This window comes from Quercus suber, unplaced genomic scaffold (assembly GCF_002906115.3).
Source record: "Quercus suber isolate HL8 unplaced genomic scaffold, Cork oak 2.0 scaffold_457, whole genome shotgun sequence".
Taxonomy (NCBI): domain Eukaryota; kingdom Viridiplantae; phylum Streptophyta; class Magnoliopsida; order Fagales; family Fagaceae; genus Quercus; species Quercus suber.
The window spans coordinates 376,995-395,031 of NW_027069908.1; the positions used below are offsets into that span (position 1 = coordinate 376,995).

The 18,037-nt window shown below is 36.6% G+C and overlaps 1 protein-coding gene across 1 annotated transcript; it reads right to left on the bottom strand.

Moving 5' to 3' along the window:
* Positions 1–253: 253 nt before the first annotated feature.
* LOC112008987 (mechanosensitive ion channel protein 1, mitochondrial) lies at positions 254–12,556 on the bottom strand. Its single transcript, XM_065762421.1, has 7 exons — positions 12,335–12,556; positions 11,272–12,136; positions 10,889–11,166; positions 10,132–10,232; positions 9,349–9,456; positions 6,298–6,519; positions 254–725 (listed from the first exon to the last, which is right to left on the bottom strand). Exons 2-7 carry the CDS (start codon positions 12,042–12,044, stop codon positions 612–614), a joined length of 1,596 nt encoding a protein of 531 aa, XP_065618493.1. The 5' UTR covers positions 12,045–12,136; positions 12,335–12,556; the 3' UTR covers positions 254–611.
* Positions 12,557–18,037: the final 5,481 nt, after the last annotated feature.

An 18,037-nucleotide genomic window follows, 5' to 3' on the forward strand; every position in this document is an offset into this window, starting at 1 on the left:
GATGATAAATTGTCAATATTACAACAATAACAACAACAACCACCATGCCTTAGACCCAAAAGATATATTGTTAAAAGATTGGGAAAAAAAAAGCCAAAGAAGAATGAAGAAGAAGAAAGAAGGAAAAATACTTTGTAAAAATGATTCTATTGACTGTATGTATCTAAATGGTGATCTACCATTGCAAGAAACAACTTGTTACCAATTGTTATTGGGAAGGGATGGGGAACACTCAAATTTAAAACAAATGATGAAAAAATATAATAAATTGAACTTCCAATTTTGTCAACTTTGAGCAAGCATCACACCATAGAAAGTGCGAGCATCATGTCTTTACAAGAATATAATCAGTTCCACATTTCATTTTATAAATGAACAGCTCTCTTTTTTTACACAAAAGCATAAAATCATGATATGAAGCATTACATCTAGACCAAAAAAGGAGAGAAAACTGGACATTGCATCACAACTCATTTTTTCATATCTTAAACTGCATGATTCATTTCTGTAAATATTCACATTCGCCAAGTAAAGTTAGCAGACAGAGAAACAACAATCCAATACCTGCATAAAAGATTCCTTTTTCTTTTCTCTTTTTATAATTTGCCATATCACTGACCGGTCGTATCCTGCCAGGTGCTACCCAGTCTAGCACCGTGCTTCTTAATTATCTGGACAGACTGCAGAAGAAGATCCTGTTCCGTAGAGTGCAATTCATCTTTGCTCTATACACAAACATTTTTTATATAGTAAATAAGCGACATTCATAAATAAACAAAATACCAAAACACAGTAAAATTCTTAGGAAGGGAGATGACCCAAACATCAGGTACACTAATCAAATATCCAGGTGTAAGGAAACAATAGTGACCCTCAAAGTTTTACAGAATTTGTGATTAGCATAACAAACATGATTAAATACTTACTTTGGCCTTAAATTGCCTGATTAAGCAATTTTTTTTTTTTTTTTTTTGAGTAACCCAATTAAGCAGCTCAGTTGACCTAGTTTTTGGAAAAATAGACAACTAAAGCGCAAACTAATATTTCTTTGATAAAGCCCAAAAGGTTAAAAATTGAGTAATCCCAGAAATAATTAAAGTTTGGGAAATAATATTTTAATCCCTATAGTTTAGGGAACCCAATAGTTTTAAGAGTAACAAATTAAACTGTAGTTTACCAAAAAAAAAAAAAAAAAAAAAAAACAAATTAAACTGTACATTTTCAAAAGTAACAAATTAAACCCTGAGCTTCCAAAAATTAAAAATTAAACCCAATATTTTCAAAAGTAACAAATTAAACCTTCTATCCGTATTAAATTCCAAACACAATGAGATTTCACTTAAATGGGTAAGTTTTAATTTGTTACTTTTTAAAACTTTTTTTTTTTGATGATGTGGAACCTTACTAAGGCAAGGCCCTTTGGACTAGGGAGTAAACCATGAATACACAACCCTACTTGCCAAAATCATGCATCATGTAATCCAGGAAAAGTCCTAGTAGGGATCAAACCCATAATGTTTGGGTCTACAATAAATTCTAAGCCTTTAACCACTAGGTTGCACCTTGACAGTTTTTTTAAAACTTCGGGTTTAATTTGTTACTTTTGAAACTATAGGGTTTAATTTGTTACTTTGTGAAACATAAGGGTTTAATTTGTTACTTTTGAAATTTTAAGGTTTAATTTGTTACAAGCCCTAGACTGTATGGTTTAAAATGTAATTTTCCAGTAAAGTTTTCTGTAAAAGATAGTCTATCACTAGTATGGTCTATCTTCCTCATATTTTCAATATTATCATTAATATATATATATATATATATACATATTTTTGATAAGTAAAGGAAATTTTATTCAAGAACTTAATAATGAGTCACCTGAGTATACAGGAAGTATACAGCCGGGGACCAACATAATCAAATACATAAATTACAAGCATTTATCAAATCATAGACCAAAGAAATAGAATGACTTCCTATGATAGACATCCAGTCCGATAGAGTTTTAAAGAAGAAAAGTTTTAAATAAGCTATAGTCCTTTCAAAATCTTCAAAACACCAGTTGTTTCTCTCTCGCCAAATGCATCACATCAAACAATGAGGGACAACCATCCAAATAACACCATTACGATGATGACCAAAATTTCCTTGCCAACAAGCAAGGAGCTTAACTACAATCTTTGGCATTGCCTAGAGGATACCAAACAAGGTGAACACCATAGACCACGACTCATAAACAATAGGTCAATGTAGTAAAATATGGTCTACTGATTCTCCATTACTTTTGCACATATAACACCAATCTAGAATTAACACCTTCTTATGATTCTCCATTACTTTTGCACATATAACACCAATCTAGAATCAACACCTTCTTACGTAAATTATCAATAGTCAAGATCATTCCTAAAGCTACAGTCCAAACAAAAAAATGCAACTTTGGAAGGAACCTTTTGCTTCCAAATACTTCTCCAAGGGAAGGATTGAGTACATACACCTAACAAAGCCTGATAGTAATTGCTTACCTCAAAACCCTTGCTCTTAGCAGGTGTCCAACACATCTTATCCTCACCAATACCTCTCAATGAGACTCCATATATAACATTCCAAAAAACATACAAAGAATTTGATTCCCTATCATTAGTTTCTCGCAGGAATTCTAAGTCCCAAAAAAGAACCCCATTAGGAAACTGCATGAGATCGGCCACATATGCCTCCTTATCATTACTGATTTTGAATAAATTGGAAAACACATACTCAAAGGATTATCCCCACACCAAATATCATGCCAAAATTTCACTCTAGTCCCATCTCCAATCTGAAACTGAATGTAGCAAGAAAAAGTAGACCAATCACTATTGATAGTTTTCCATAAACTCACCCCGTAGGAGCCTAGAACAGAATTAGAGCACCAATCTCCCTCCTCAGCTCCATATTTAGCCCTTATAACCCTTCTCCATAGCGCCTCTCTCTCATACCCAAATCTCCACAACTATTTTCCCAATAATGCTTCATTAAAGTATCTCAAGTTTCGAATTGCTAGACCCCCATACTAGATAGGAGAGCATACCTTGGACCAATTCACCAAATGACGTTTAGAAACATCTCCCAGACCACCCCAAAGAAAATTCCGTTGAAGTTGTTCTATACGATATGCTATATATGCTAGAATTGGAAAAAGAGAAAGGAGATAAGTAGGTAAATTGGATAGAGTACTTTTTATGAGAGTAAGTCTCCCCCCTTTGGATAGATATAATCTTTTCCATCCTGCTAACCTCCTTTCCACCTTCTCAATGATGGGATTCCAAAATACTCTATCTTTCCATTTTGCACCCAATGGAAGGCTTAAATATTTCATAGGAAGTGAGCCCTGCTTACAACCCAACTCATCTACTAGCATCTCAAAATTTGGAACCACTCCCACAGGAACTAGTTCAGACTTATCCAAATTAATTTTCAATCCCAATACAATCTCAACCCATGACAAAATCAAGCGTAAAAATAGCATCTGGTCTATATCAGCATCGCACATAACCAACGTATCATCTGCAAAAGAAGATGAGATACCTATAAGTGATCACCTGTGGAGGTACCCACACTAAATCCGAACAATTGACCTCCCGTTACCGCCTTATCTATCATTTTGCTAACTGCCTCCATAACAACAACAAATAATAATGAAGACAAAGGATCACCTTGTCATAAGCCTCTATAATTCTCAAAGAAACCATATGGAGCTCCATTCATCAGAATTGAGAATTTGACCATGGATAAACAGTAAAAAATCCATTTTCTCCATTTTTTTGGGAACCCAAGCCGCTCAAGCATATACATTAGGAAACCCCAGTTCACATGATCATAAGCCTTCTCCACATCCAACTTGCATAACACCCCCGGAATTCCTGATCTCAACCTACTGTCCAAACATTCATTTGCAATGAGACATGAGTCTAGAATCTACCTATTCTTAACAAAAGCATTTTGAGACTCCGAAATAACATCCCCGATCACCTCTTTCAACCTATTAGCCAATACTTTAGCAATAATTTTGTAAACCCCCCCTATCAAACTAATAGGCCGAAAATCTTTCACCTCTGTTGCATCTAACTTTTTGGGAATCAAAGAGATAAAGGTTGCATTTAAACTTTTCTCGAACTGACCTCTCTCAAAAAAAAACTTGAATAGTTATCATTAATATTTATACGGGATTACAAAGATTGACTAGTCGAGAACACACAATAAATAGAAAATAGTTTCCAAGACTGCTTATGAAGTAGTCTAAGACACACCAAGACACAACTTAATAAATAATACGAATACTAGACACATTCTCACATACTTCACTAACTAGATGGTCAAACACAATTTTCAAATCAAAACTGAAAATAGCAACACTAATACCACAGAGGCCAACTTATTATTGATTTCTAGGTATCAAAATCCTCAATGTATTCATTCTCAAAAAAAAAAAAAAAAAAGTCCCCAATGTATTCAAGCAACTCAATTGCCAATTTCACCCTTTTAGCTCTAGAGATTCTTGAACAATTGAAACGTTTTTATAGACTATAAAAGATTGAGACATAAGATCATCTAGAATCTCCTTGTCCTAGATAGGAGGTGAATCCCAATCAATCTCTAAGTCAAGAGATGGAAAAAAAAAAAAAAAAAAAATGAAAATACCTTTTTGTCAGAAACTTGAACAATAGGATTTTAATTCTTTTCACTTCTTACTCTTCTTAGAAAGCCCTAGAAATAAAGAGATTCCTTTTAGAAATTCCCATACAAACATCTACTTCATCAAGTCCTAGAAATATAAACTTAAAGTTGAAGTTTAATATCTTTCAACCTAAATCCATGGATCGATTAATGCTCTGCTACCTACTCATTCAGTCCTAATAAGGCAGCAAAGTTGATAGCTTTGCTGTAAAACAGAAGATAAACCCTAAAAAGGCAGAACAAGGGAGTAATTCTAGGAATAATCAAAGTTTTTTTTGTAAGAGATAGTCTACCTAACTCATATTTTCATTGATATTTTATAAGAGAATACCTTTTGATGAGTGATATGTATAAAATGAATACAAAGATTGGAAGTCAAAGACACATAATAAATACTAGATAGTTTCCAAGACAACTTACCATGTAGTCTAAGACAATCCAAGACACAATTTACTAAACAATATTAATGTTAGATGCAAATAAAATACTAAAACAGTCTACATATTAATATTAGACACAATTTACTCATATTATACGGTCTAAGTTATTGAGCTGCCAGTTTCTTTTGTTTTCTTTTTCTTGTGTGTCCTTAGTATACTCTCTGTGTACTTAGTGCTCGGCCTTTCTATCTTCTTTTTCTATTAATAAAGCTATTAACTTACTGATAAAATAAATTAAAAAATACAAGATGCATTCCACATACTCCAAAGTCAAATGAAAATTTTGAAACAAAATTTAGATTGAAATATAAATACCACAAAGGCCAACTTATTATTAACTTCTAGGCATCAAAATCCTCAATGTATTCAAGGAACATAGTTGCCAATTTCACCATTTTTGCACTGGCATCAAAATTCATCATATCTATTACGTTTATCACAAAAGTTAGTGAGGGAACAGTCACTTTATTCAAAAGTTTGGAGTTCATTGTCATTTCCTTATTTCCCAAATACATTATTTAAAATTTGTGCCTAGCCAAAAAGGCCCCCTAAAATATTGAACTAAATTTGCAGTTTTTCAATAAATGAACACCTAAAAGATTAAGAGAAAAATAAACAGTTCATTTAATTCAAAGAACCAAAGTGCCAAATAATCCAAGATGAAACTTTTCTATTTCCATATTCATCAGACAAAATAAACCAAAGGCTGAACTGATAAATATGTTGCATGATTTGGAATTTGACAACAGCTATCTGAACATAAATCAAGCTCAGCTACTCATGCTAATACAACAACTTCAAATGCGACAGTTAGAAACGACCTGATTTAGCCATGCATTCTAATGTGTAACATAAATATGGTATTAAAAACTCCTAGCCAGATACTAAAGCAGAACAAAATTAATAGACTGAGAACATTATGGTTTTATCTGAAAAGCCTACATCATATCTAATCTGAAAGAAAGATTCAAACTGTTTTCCTTTTTCTTTTGCTTGTATGTTTTTTTGATTCCTAATTCATCAAGTTATGTGGAACTTAGGACATGCGTTAAAAGTAATTTTCATTATTAAAAGGGACAAACAAAAGCTTTCTAGTACCATAATTCGTTTACCAACAAAGTGAAATGGTGATGGTGTAAAAATTTACCATATGTTTGAGATTGCATCCAAGGGTTAATTCAGCGAAAGAACTTTCAATTCGAGAGAGGAAACAATAAGGGGCCTCCATCCCCAGGAAAACTTTCGAGTTCAATCTTAGCATACTCTTTACATCATTTGTTATAAGGGGAATCTTGTCCAAATCATCAACTTGCAAGGGGATCTTGGTGACCATGGCACGCCATTGGGCACGTGACTTGTTCACAATCACCTACAAATTTTACAAGACAGATACTAACATTCTCATAGCCAAAAGTTATGGTAAATGATGATATACTGAAGCAGATAAATAAGAACACTGTCTAAACAATAATAATAAATAACAGCCATTTGATAGGCATGTATGAGCGTCCATGCAAGGGCTTGTCTGTATGTGTTGTGTTTGTTTGTGTGTGTGTGTGTGTGTGTGTGTGTGAGAGAGAGAGAGAGAGAGAGAGAGAGAGAGAGGATATATCACCTTTTTTTTCATGTAAAGAGTATATCACTATTATGTGCAAAACATCTAAGACTGAGTGCACGCACATGATTCAGGAACAAATGCAATTTAGATTGAAAATGGACCATCAAATATTTATAGACAAGATACCAAAATAATTGTACGCATATCATAATGATCATTGGAGAATTTAGCCATAATGAAGTATTGCAAAAAGAATGTATGCAAAAGAGCGCTATACAGATAATTAATAAACATAGGACAACAATTTATTGGCATATCTGTGGTAGTACCCATGAGTGGCAAAGAATCCAAACAAGTAAGTCACATAACCACATGATGCTATATAAGATATTACCAAATCAATAGATCTCCTTTTTTATACTCTTGCAATCACCAACTGTATCAGCATTGATTACTTCTTTAACTGTTAATACTTTGCAGGGGTTGTTTTATAAATTTTTTAACAAGAGGTGATTCACTATCTAAGGAACCTTCTTTAAAAACAGCAGTCCTCATAACAATATGGTGACTTAGGAAAGTCATTTCCAGAAAATAATACTGATAGAATTCATGATCTTTTAACTCAGAAAAAAAAAAAAAAAAAACACCAAAGGAACTACTTCCAACAGTAATGGCGAAGTAATTTGCAAATTGGTCAATTGATTGCAAGCTAGATTGTGTATCAAATTCTAGTAGGCATTCAAGGTCCATCTTCCCAGGGAATACCCACCGGTTGAAAGGATAAATGCTCAAAAGAATAGTGTACCATTCATCAAAAATACAAGTAGAAATGGACTAAACTTGGTTAATATGAGGGAACTTGAAGACCCTCAATTTAAGTGTCAGGTCCAAATCATGGATCCATTAGCACTAGAAGGCATTGATCAGTATATAGACCGATTATATGATTCAACAGTGCCTAAGATCATCACAATTTATAGCTTTCAGTTTTATCTGTCCATGCATAAGTGTGGTGTAATGATAATGCACTTGACAAGTTGCAGAGAGAGAAAAAAGAAGGAAATAATGTGCATGCTTTGGCAGAGATTTTGGGTTGTAGGGTTGGGACCTTGCCAATGACTTATCTTGGTATGCCGTTAGGAGCGTCCCATAAGTCCCCCTCTATTTGGAACCCTATTTTGGAAAAAATCGAACAGAAGCTAGTTGGGTGGAAGAAGTTGTATTTGTCGAAAGGAGGAAGGATGACATTGCTTAAAAGCACTCTATCCAACCTTCCCACTTATTTTTTATCTCTATTCACCATCCCTACACATGTGGCAAACAAAATTGAGAAGCTCCAAAGGGACTTCCTGTGAGGAGACCCTAAGACTCATTTATTGGGTTGGGATAAGGTGTGTATGCCTATTGCTAATGGTGGCTTGGGTATTAGGAAATTGACTACTTTCAATAAAATCTTGCTAGGAAAGTGGCTTTGGCGTTTTGGGACTGAGGAGAATAGGCTTTGGAGGAGGGTGATAGCTTTGAAATTTGGGGCAGAATGGGGGGGTGGACCTCTAAGTTGGGTAGGGGTGCTCATGGTTGTGGTTTGTGGAGAAGCATCCGGAAGGGCTGGGAAGTTTTCAAAAAAAAATGTTCAGTATAAGATTGGGGTGGGGGATAGAGTGAAATTTTGGACAAACAGGTGGTGTGGAGATCTTTCTCTCCAATTGGTTTTTCCTGTCTTGTACAATTTTGCTGCAAACAGAGAGGCTTCCGTAGAATCATCTTTGATATGTCAAGGAGCAAGAGATGGGAGAACTTGGGATGTTCATTTTAATCGAGGTCCTAATGATTGGGAGGCAGCTGTAGTGGTTGATTTCTTTCGATTCTTGGCAGCCAATTTACCTTTAGGGACTGATGGTGATCGATTGAGATGGAAGTTGACTAAAAACGGAAATTTTACTATCCGCTCATACTATCATAAGTTACATGGCTCTTCTTCCATTGTTTTTCCATGGAAATGTATTTGGAAGGTTAAGGCACCCCGGCGTGTTTCTTTCTTTATTTGGACAGCCGCTTGGGATAGGATCCTCACGGGTGATAACTTGCGGTTTAGAGGCTTTGATTTTGTTGACTGGTGTATTATGTGTCGTTGCTGTGGTGAGACCGTGGATCATTTGTTGTTACATTGTGGAAAGGCTTATCGGCTGTGGAGTTTTGTCTTTAGGACTTTTGGGATTTCATGGGTTCCCTCATGTACGGTGTCAGATTTTCTATTTAGTTGGTGGAATTGGTTGGGGAAGCGTTCATCTTTCATTTGGAACTTAGTTCCGTTGTGTTTGATGTGGTGTATTTGGAAGGAACGCAATCGGCGGACATTTGAGGATTTGGATAGATCTGAGGACCAAATGCTTGCGATTTTTTCTGGTTCTCTGCTTGATTGGGCTAGGGCTTGGGGACTCATATCTAGTGACTCTCTTCCTCTATTCCTTAGCTCTCTTTCTTTGTAATTTAAGTTTTTTTTTTTTTTTTTTTTTTTTTTTTTTTTTTTTTGTACTTTTGATATGCTGGTGCTAATTTGCATCTAGCAGTTTTTGAATATATTTTTTCTTACCTGTCAAAAAAAAAAGAAAAGAAAGGAAAACAAGAAAAAGCACCCACCTGACTGGAAAAAAGAGAATTTGGAACTATGACTGGAAACTTTTCAGCATTTAATAGTGATGTGGTAGTGAGTCCCATGTCCACCACTTGGCCTTCTACATTACCAGCCTGCAAAACGTAAATTTGTCAACAACTCCAAATGAGAAGGAAAATGTATGTATCAAATAAGTGAAAAGATAAAATTAGATATATCACTCAAATATATACAGAGTTGCCCAAGGTTGTTATAACAAATGTTCCAAAAATATAGATTCTCTTCTACTCTGCAGACAAATGACCAAAAAAACATTATACAGATTGCCGAAAGATTACACATTTGCATTCTACGAAAGATGTGATGACCAAATAAATAATTAAAATCATGGGTTGAACTGTGACCAGGCAAAAACTATATATCCTCATTTATCTTGTGATGAGCCATTTAGTAATAATTGTCAAACTATTCTCTCTTATACTCTAATGCATCAAAAACAGAGTTGGAAAGCATTCACCAAACAAAAATCTCTAAATTAATAAATTCAGGTATCAAATTTTGAAATTTTGAATCAGGACATCCAGGGAACTTATGTTTTTAAGTAGAGACAGAGCATTTAAGTGGATAACCATATTTAAATCTGTGTTCAAGTCGGTTCTGCAAATTAAGAAAGTTCAATTGGAGTCAGTGCATGTTTTCTTAATAAAATGACAGAAAGGGTATGCTTGAGAAAACAGTTTTGCCTTCTGAAAGAAATTAAATGAGATCAATGAATTCTATGTGCACTAAAGAAGAATTCAAGATGATACTTTTATTTTATCTCCAAGTGAAAATGGCTTTGAAAACTGCAAAGCTAACCCACTGAGTACATTCCCAAGGATATCTCTGGCAGCAAAAGCAGTAGCAACTCCTGCATAATTGCATAAGGTATTAAATATTTAGAGCAACGCTCACAAAGACTTAAGAACAAGAATTACTACCATTCCAAAAAATGGTTTTCTTTTCCAAATTTAATGAATTGTCAGTTATTAACTGCCAAATTTCACAACAGAGAGATGCATAAGAGAAGAGGCACATCCAACGTGTAAGCAAGCCAATTACAATGCAGTAATGCCTGCGACACATCAGAGACATAGAAAGATATAGAGTCGCCAAATGCCAATGAGTTCCAGCTCAAATGGCACCTCCCCCTTTAAGAATAGGGCAGAGGTTTTAAGTCATGGGTTCCAAACCCTCTGGACACGTGTCACTTCAAACTATTGTCTGAAAACCAGAAGATTATAATGTGCATGTTAGAAAGCTGTAGCATTTCCAAAACAACAGTTGATCAAGTATAAGAGACATAAAGGTTATAGACTATAGTACTTATAACTATATATATATATATATAGAGAGAGAGAGAGAGAGAGAGAGAGAGAGAGAGAGAGAGAGAGATGACATAGAGGTTATAGTAACCAAAACTTAAGTTTATTTTATGCTGATTTATTATATTTACTATAAGATCCTGCAAATTATCATATATGAATTGGAAACAAAGAACATAACATATAGACAGCTAACACTCACCTCCTATGCCACCAACAGTCAGAACAGATTGCACAGCAACCCCACAAGCCTCAGCTAAAGCCATTATACCAATCACAAATAGACCAACAGATGAAAGGTTGTCAAAAGCCAGCAACTTGTCCCTATCAATACCCACCGCACTCTGAGTTGCCAACATACGAGTAAACACATTTGACTTCCATCGATGCAAAAACCATATAAATGAAAGAATAATTGCACCCCTCCATGCCTGTCCAAGGTACTGTGATGCCATAGTGGTTGGTGCGACCATTACAACCCTGAACATCAAAGTCATCATGATTATGCTACAAAATAAAACACATGATACAAAATGCAAATGAAAATATGATTAGAAGACATATCTTGAACCTGGAACCACTAACATTTGAGAAAATGCCATAAAGGTAATTAGATATCGCACTGGATCCTCCAAAGCACCCCAAATAGTTCTTTCGTATGGAACTTGCTCCCAAGAGACGCTTCCAGGTGGTGAAGCAGCAGGGCTTTGCGTAGCATACTTGTGAAATCTCCTCAAAAGCCTAGGCATAACCAACCAAGCCAATATAGTACCAGCTAAAGTACCACCAAATGGAATAATTACATCTTTCAGATAGGGATGTGAATCAAGTAATTGATGAGTATAGGGGATCAGTTCATCAGAAGCTTCTTTAGCCTTTTGCACAGTATAAGTTCCCGCATCAACTGCAGTCTGCCAAGCATCTTTAACCTTATCAACAAAATCACTTCCAAAAACATCATTATCACTACCATCCACTCCACTTGCACCAGAAGCAGTGGGAACTCCAGCTTTATCAGCTTTGCTACCAGAAGACCATGAATATGACCGATAATTTGAAAAGGGGCTGATCAAAATAAGAGGGCTATTATGTAGGAGGTGCAAATTCGACAAGGTAGGTGAAAATGCAGTAATGGGTTTGGTCTTGTAACATTGGGTATAAAGAAGAGACTGAGAACCCAGTGTTTTAAAATGGGTATTTGTCAAAGTTTCAGGGGACTCTGATTCTTTCACAAAAGCTTGCAATGATGAAGAAATTCTCATGTCAGAGTTATTGCATGATCGAAAAGATTGCATTTTTGAAAAGGGATTGGCCGAATTATGCAGCAATCTCAAAAGGGTAACCCTTAGTCCAGCCATTGTTACTACTTGAGAGGAGTTTACAAAGATATTGACATTTTTAGTGCGGAAAAACGAAATATACGGAAGTTATAACAAGAGGAATCTCAAACCTGCAGTGAGTGAATAATACAGTGTGCAAAAGGAAATTCAGCAAAACTATTTTCAACTATCAGAAATTCAAAGAACCAATAACAACAACAAAATCGCATCTAAGCTAGATAAACCCTAAACCCTAGTTTGGGTGATGGGAAAATGAATCAAAAGTCTCTCTAATATTGCAATATATATATATATATATATTGACTCACCTTTATTAAACCCGTCGCCGAAACCCACACCGAGAGATACAGAGGGGTAGGACTATCACTATGACTGTCACTATCCATATCTAGGAATGTACAAGTCACATAGAGAGACTATTTCGGTTTCAGACATTCCATGAAGTTCTTTTCTTGTATTTTCTTTTTTCCTAACAAACAAGCCAAGATTTCTTTTTTCTTTTTCTTTTTTCCTAACAAACAAGCCAAGATTTCTTTTTTCTTTTTCTTTTTTCCGATTTCGGTTTTATATAGTTTTTAAATATTTTCACTTTTTTTAATAAGAGTTGTTACAGTATTTTCCCACCAAATTTTTGGTTCAGCGAATCAGCAGTGACAATAGAGCACTAGTATTAAAGCTTGTATAATATAAAAGGGAACAAAATGTAGCCAATCAAGCTAAAAATTCATGTTTCTCCACCAAAAAAAAAAAAAAACTAAAAACTAAAAATTCGTGGGTATCAGTTAGTTCAACTAGTAAAGTCTCTTATAGTTGAATAAGAGATTTGGGATTCAATCTTTGTTTACATAAAAAATCGATTAATGTCTTAGTTTAATGATAAATAATTATCATCAGATTTGGACGCTATAAGTTGAAACTTTCTCTAAAAACTAAAAATTCACCCAGATTAATTAATGTAAAGTTGAGTAAAAATACTTACAAAAATTGTGTAAATTTACATTGTCACTATTCATTTTACATTTAATTTTTAATTTTTTTTAATTTTTTTTTTTATGTATCTAGATGATGAAGAAATAGAGTAGATGATGGTTATTGTATATGAAAAAAAAGAAACAATTAAAAAAATAAAGAAAAGTTAATTTTTTAATGAAATATAATATGTCAAATAAATAATTTGAGGTGCATGTTTTGAATAGTAAGTGTGTAAATTAAGAAAAAAAAAGTTTTTGCGCTAAAATAAACAAAAAAAAATTGCAAAAGCTAATATAAATAATCAAAACTCTTTTTTTTTTTTTTTATAAGATCTAAATCTTTTATTCATTAATAATAACTTGTCATTTAAGATTTATTGTAAAAATAATGAAAAAATGTTGTGTACATAGTATTACTATAATAAATTTAGAGCTCAATTGACACTTCAAGCAAGTATTTTTATTAGTATGATACTGATAACTCCTCGAAGATCAGTGGGTTGAAACTCTTCAGACTTTGACAATCTCGAGAATTGAATCCTGTAAAACCAAACTCAATCAGAGTAAGACCGGTGGAGACCGGCCTAAGACCCTCCGATGATGAAGTTAGAAGGCTGGAATAGAGAGGGAATATGTCTAAGTGTTTGTTTCCTTCTCCAAAATGAAAAAGTCAGAATCCCTTACCTCTACGTAGAATCGGGTTTATATAGCACATGGAACGGTTATTTTCTCTGATAACCGTTCCTATTGTCGAGGAGTTCATCAAAATCGGAGGTAACTTCCATAACTTCCGTAGAAGTTGCTTCATCTGAACCGGTGTCTCCGTACGAGTAATGGAGGTCTGGACTTATTGGTGAAGTCAGGAATGCTTGGCTCGTCCATCCATATCCAGGGGTGGACGTGCCTTAGCATGGCCATGCCTTCCTCGTCCGTCCTTTGGGGTGGACGAGATCTTGTTCGTCCGTCCTTAAGGACGGACGAGGCAACTTGGCTGTGCCATCCTTCTGTTTCCTGTAGACGAGCCATATGAACAATTTTTCAGTGGTGGTGTTTTATGTCATCATCAGTTGCCCCCTTGTTCATTGGGTCGTCCTAAGACAAATAGGGTGTATTAGCAGAAGTTTGGTGTGCCACGTGTCAAGAGTTTGTTGGTGGAAAAATCTCATCGATTGATCTACTCGAGGAGTTTGCCACGTGTCTCTTAATGACTGGGCTACGTCGCTTCAGATGCCTGAGCTTGCTACCTATAAATAGTGGAATACCTTCGGTACCCTCTTCATTTCTGAAATTTCTTTCCCTGTCCTTCCTCGTCTTAGATATTCATCTAGAAGTTTCTCGCGTCTATAGCCTTCATCCGTCCTAGATCCAGGTATTTTTCTTTTTCTCGTCCTTAGTTTTCCTGTTAAGATGGTAGATATTGTTCTTTCCTCGTCTAGTGATAGTATAGGCAAGGCTATAGACGAATATAATGATGAGAGTAGTTACAATAGTTCTAGTAGTAGTGACAGTAGTGGGGGGAACACCACGGACGAGGAGTACATCTCTGGCGTCCCTGGGCTTCCTGTGGAAGTTTTACAGGAACAGCTTAGGAAGGCCTCTGGGTCTCAAGCTGGTACTTCTAGTTCCCCTCGTCCTAACCCCTTAAATGAAGAGGAAGTGACTGTGTACAGTTGTGCAATAGATATCCCCTCCAAGACGGACGAGCAGAGACTCAGAAACCTTAGGGAGTGGTACCAAATCCCAGACGAGTTTAACCCTAGGTTACCCGTCCGAGGAGAATGGTGTTGCAACCCTCGCTTCGGGGTTGGCGTTTATGAATCTTACCTCTTGGGGGGTTTAAGATTTCCTTTGAACGCATTTACTAGGGAGTTGTTAATTAGGTTAGGTTTAGGAATATGTCAATTCAACCCAAATGCATGGAGACTAATCGTCTCAATGCAAGTTTTGTGGGGTGAAGTATTTGGAAGGGACCGTCCTCTCACTGTGGACGAGTTCCTTTACTGCTACAAACCTTCAGAGATACACCAATCCCCTGGCTTCCACCAATTTACAGCCAGGGGTAAAGATTGTAGGTTGATCAAGTCCTTGGCCTTGTCTGACAGAAAGTGGAAGACGGAATTTTTCTTCGTCTCCGGCTTCTGGGCTGGAAATCCTATAGACGTTGGCCGGGACTCGTTTGGCCGTTATACTGGGGACCTAGGAAACCTTCGTCCTGAAGGTAAGTTATTCCCCTTTCTTTTTATTTCGTCTTTATATTAGTTTATTTATTTTAATATTGACGGCCAACTAACAGGATTATGTTTTATTTCAGCTGTTGAACGTCCGTCTTTGAGTAAGTTTTTTTGTGACCGTGTCCACAGAGCTCGTCTTCACGTGGATAGGGACTTTCATTCCTTGGTATCACTTAGACGCCTTGCCAAGTAGGGTTTGGGTCCTAATCCATCTGACGAAGCTCACGAGGTCACAGTGAGGAGAAGTTAGTTTCTATTCCTTGTCGTCCTTGTACTTTGTTTTGTTTTGTTTATAAAGGTGTTTTTATCTCCTCTCTTTTTTTGTAAAAAAGGAATGGCAACAATGAAGGGAAACAAGGGGAAAGACGTGGCTATTGAGGGGGATCGTCCTGAGGGCGATGTTCAGACTCGTCCTACGACTGGGGAGAAAAGGAAAACTTTGTCAAGGAACTTGGACCTGGGAAATCTCCCCAGTCGTCGAGGCAAAAAAGCCAAGCCCAGCTCGACTCAAGTGACCAAACCTCCCTTGTCTCAACAGCCAGTACAGGTGGTTGATGTGGACTCGTCCACTCCAGTCGAGACCACCCGTCCCAGGCCACTCTGTCCAGGATTGTGTCAACTCCGTCTCAGCCTCCCAGGACGGCCTCCTCCAATATCATCGAGAATGAGGACTTGGCCTGGGAGCGCTTTAAGAATGCTGTGACAGAAAGATGTAAACGCTTGCTACGATATGGCCCTTAAGGATTTTGAACATTCTGGTGTTCATGATCTCTTTAAGGTAATACTCCTACCTCGTCTTGAGCAACGATTTGTTTTTCTTCCTCGTCTCTCTTTTATTTATTTTTTTTTATATGTATTTATTTATTTATTTATTATTTTTTTTAGGGCATGTCAAAGTTTATAGCTGCGTCTAGGCAAGCAACGGGGTTGGACAAGACGAGGATCCTGCTAGAGACGAGGGTCAAGGAGCTGAAGGCTGAGACGAGGCAATGGGCTGAAGTGGCTGCCAAGACCACGGAGGAGGTTAAGGAGTTGCAGACATTGGTTGAAGAGTTGCGAACCAATGCTGCAGAGAAGGACGCTCGTCTTGAGGCCCTGCAGAAGAAGAATGACGAATATGATGCCCTTCTTTCCAACGCGAAGGAAGATGCAGTGGCTGAGTTTAAGTCGTCCACACAGTACACTGAAGCCTTGGACACCAACTACGCAGCAGGGTTTGAGGATTTTAGAAGTGAAGCTGTAGAGAGGTTCCCTGATATTGACTTCAGTTCTATTCTCCTTAATCTAAACGCTGCTGCTACTAGTTCCCTCGTCCAGACTGGCTCTGATGATATCAATGTTGAAGATGACGCCTCTACCTTACCTCCTCAGGACGCCCCTAATGTTTCTCCCCCAGTTGAAAGAGTTTCTTTTTATGTATTTCTATTTGGTCCACTTTGGGGCCTCTTATGTAACTTCAGTACACTTTCCTCGTCCGTGTTTTAGGACGAGGCTTTGAACAATTGTCTTAAGTTTATTTTGCAAAGATTTTTTTTTTAAACGTTAGATATACATTGATTCAACGTTATTTTCGTGGCATATGTATGGACGAGTTTTATTTGCTTGCTTGACTTCGCCCATCTTTTATATGCATTTGTCTACCATTTTCATTAGAATTTTATATGTAATTCATTCCTGTGAAATGGTAACTGCCAACATTACTGGTCCAAGGACCTGTTAAAAGATGATAAGAACAGCCTGCCTTGTTCATGGACTTGGCTAATTTTTATACTAGATTTAAGACTTTCATTGCACTCGTCCATAGCCTGGATTGTTTTAACAAAAAACCAAACTTTGAAGTTTTAAGGCCTTCATTGTACTCGTCCATATCCCGGACTGTTTTAACAAAAAGCCAAACTTTGAAGTTTTAAGGCCTTCATTGTGCTCGTCCATATCCTGGACTGTTTTAACAAAAAGCCAAACTTTGAAGTTTTAAGGCCTTCATTGTGCTCGTCCATATCCTGGACTGTTTTAACAAAAAGCCAAACTTTGATTAAAACATAGCCAAACGTTTATCTCGTCCATGGCTTAATATACACTCGTCTATGCATTTTTGCCCACGTATTAAACGTAGTGCTTTACCCCGTCCATATTATGAACGAGTATGCTTGGGATTCAAGGCTTTGCTTCATCCTCTGATTTGGACGAGAGTGCCTTGATGCTTTTCCCTTAGGAAAGCTTGTCATTGTATCCCTGTATTCAGAGAACTGTATCCATTTTGTTTTTAAGGATAAAGCTCAAACGAATGTAGTATGGGAGTAAGTGAATTACACAACAGTATGTACATTCCACAAATACCATTCACATCACAAGTATTGTTCAAAGACGAGGCAGGCACCTTAGGGGCTAATGCCTTTATTTAAACATAAACTATAATGTCGTCCACAAATTTAACATAATAAAGCCACACCAAATAACATAATAATATAGTTGCTGAGCTCGTCCAGGCTGTCATTCTACTGGTAATACTTCCTCAAGTGTTCCACATTCCAAGGATGTTCCAACCTCCTTCCATCAAGGGCTTCTAAGTAATAGGAACCTTGCCTTTTGCAGTTGACGACTCTGTAGGGGCCTTCCCAATTCGGTCCCAACTTCCCATGAGCTGGGTTCTTTGTTGCTAAGGAAACCCTTTTTAGGACGAGGTCCCCTATGTTGAATCGCCTTGGCTTCACCGCTGCATCATACCGCCTAGCCATAAGATTTTTATACCTTGCCATCCTTTGCTCAGTCCGTCCTTACCTCGTCTATCAGTCGAGGTTCAGACGTAGTT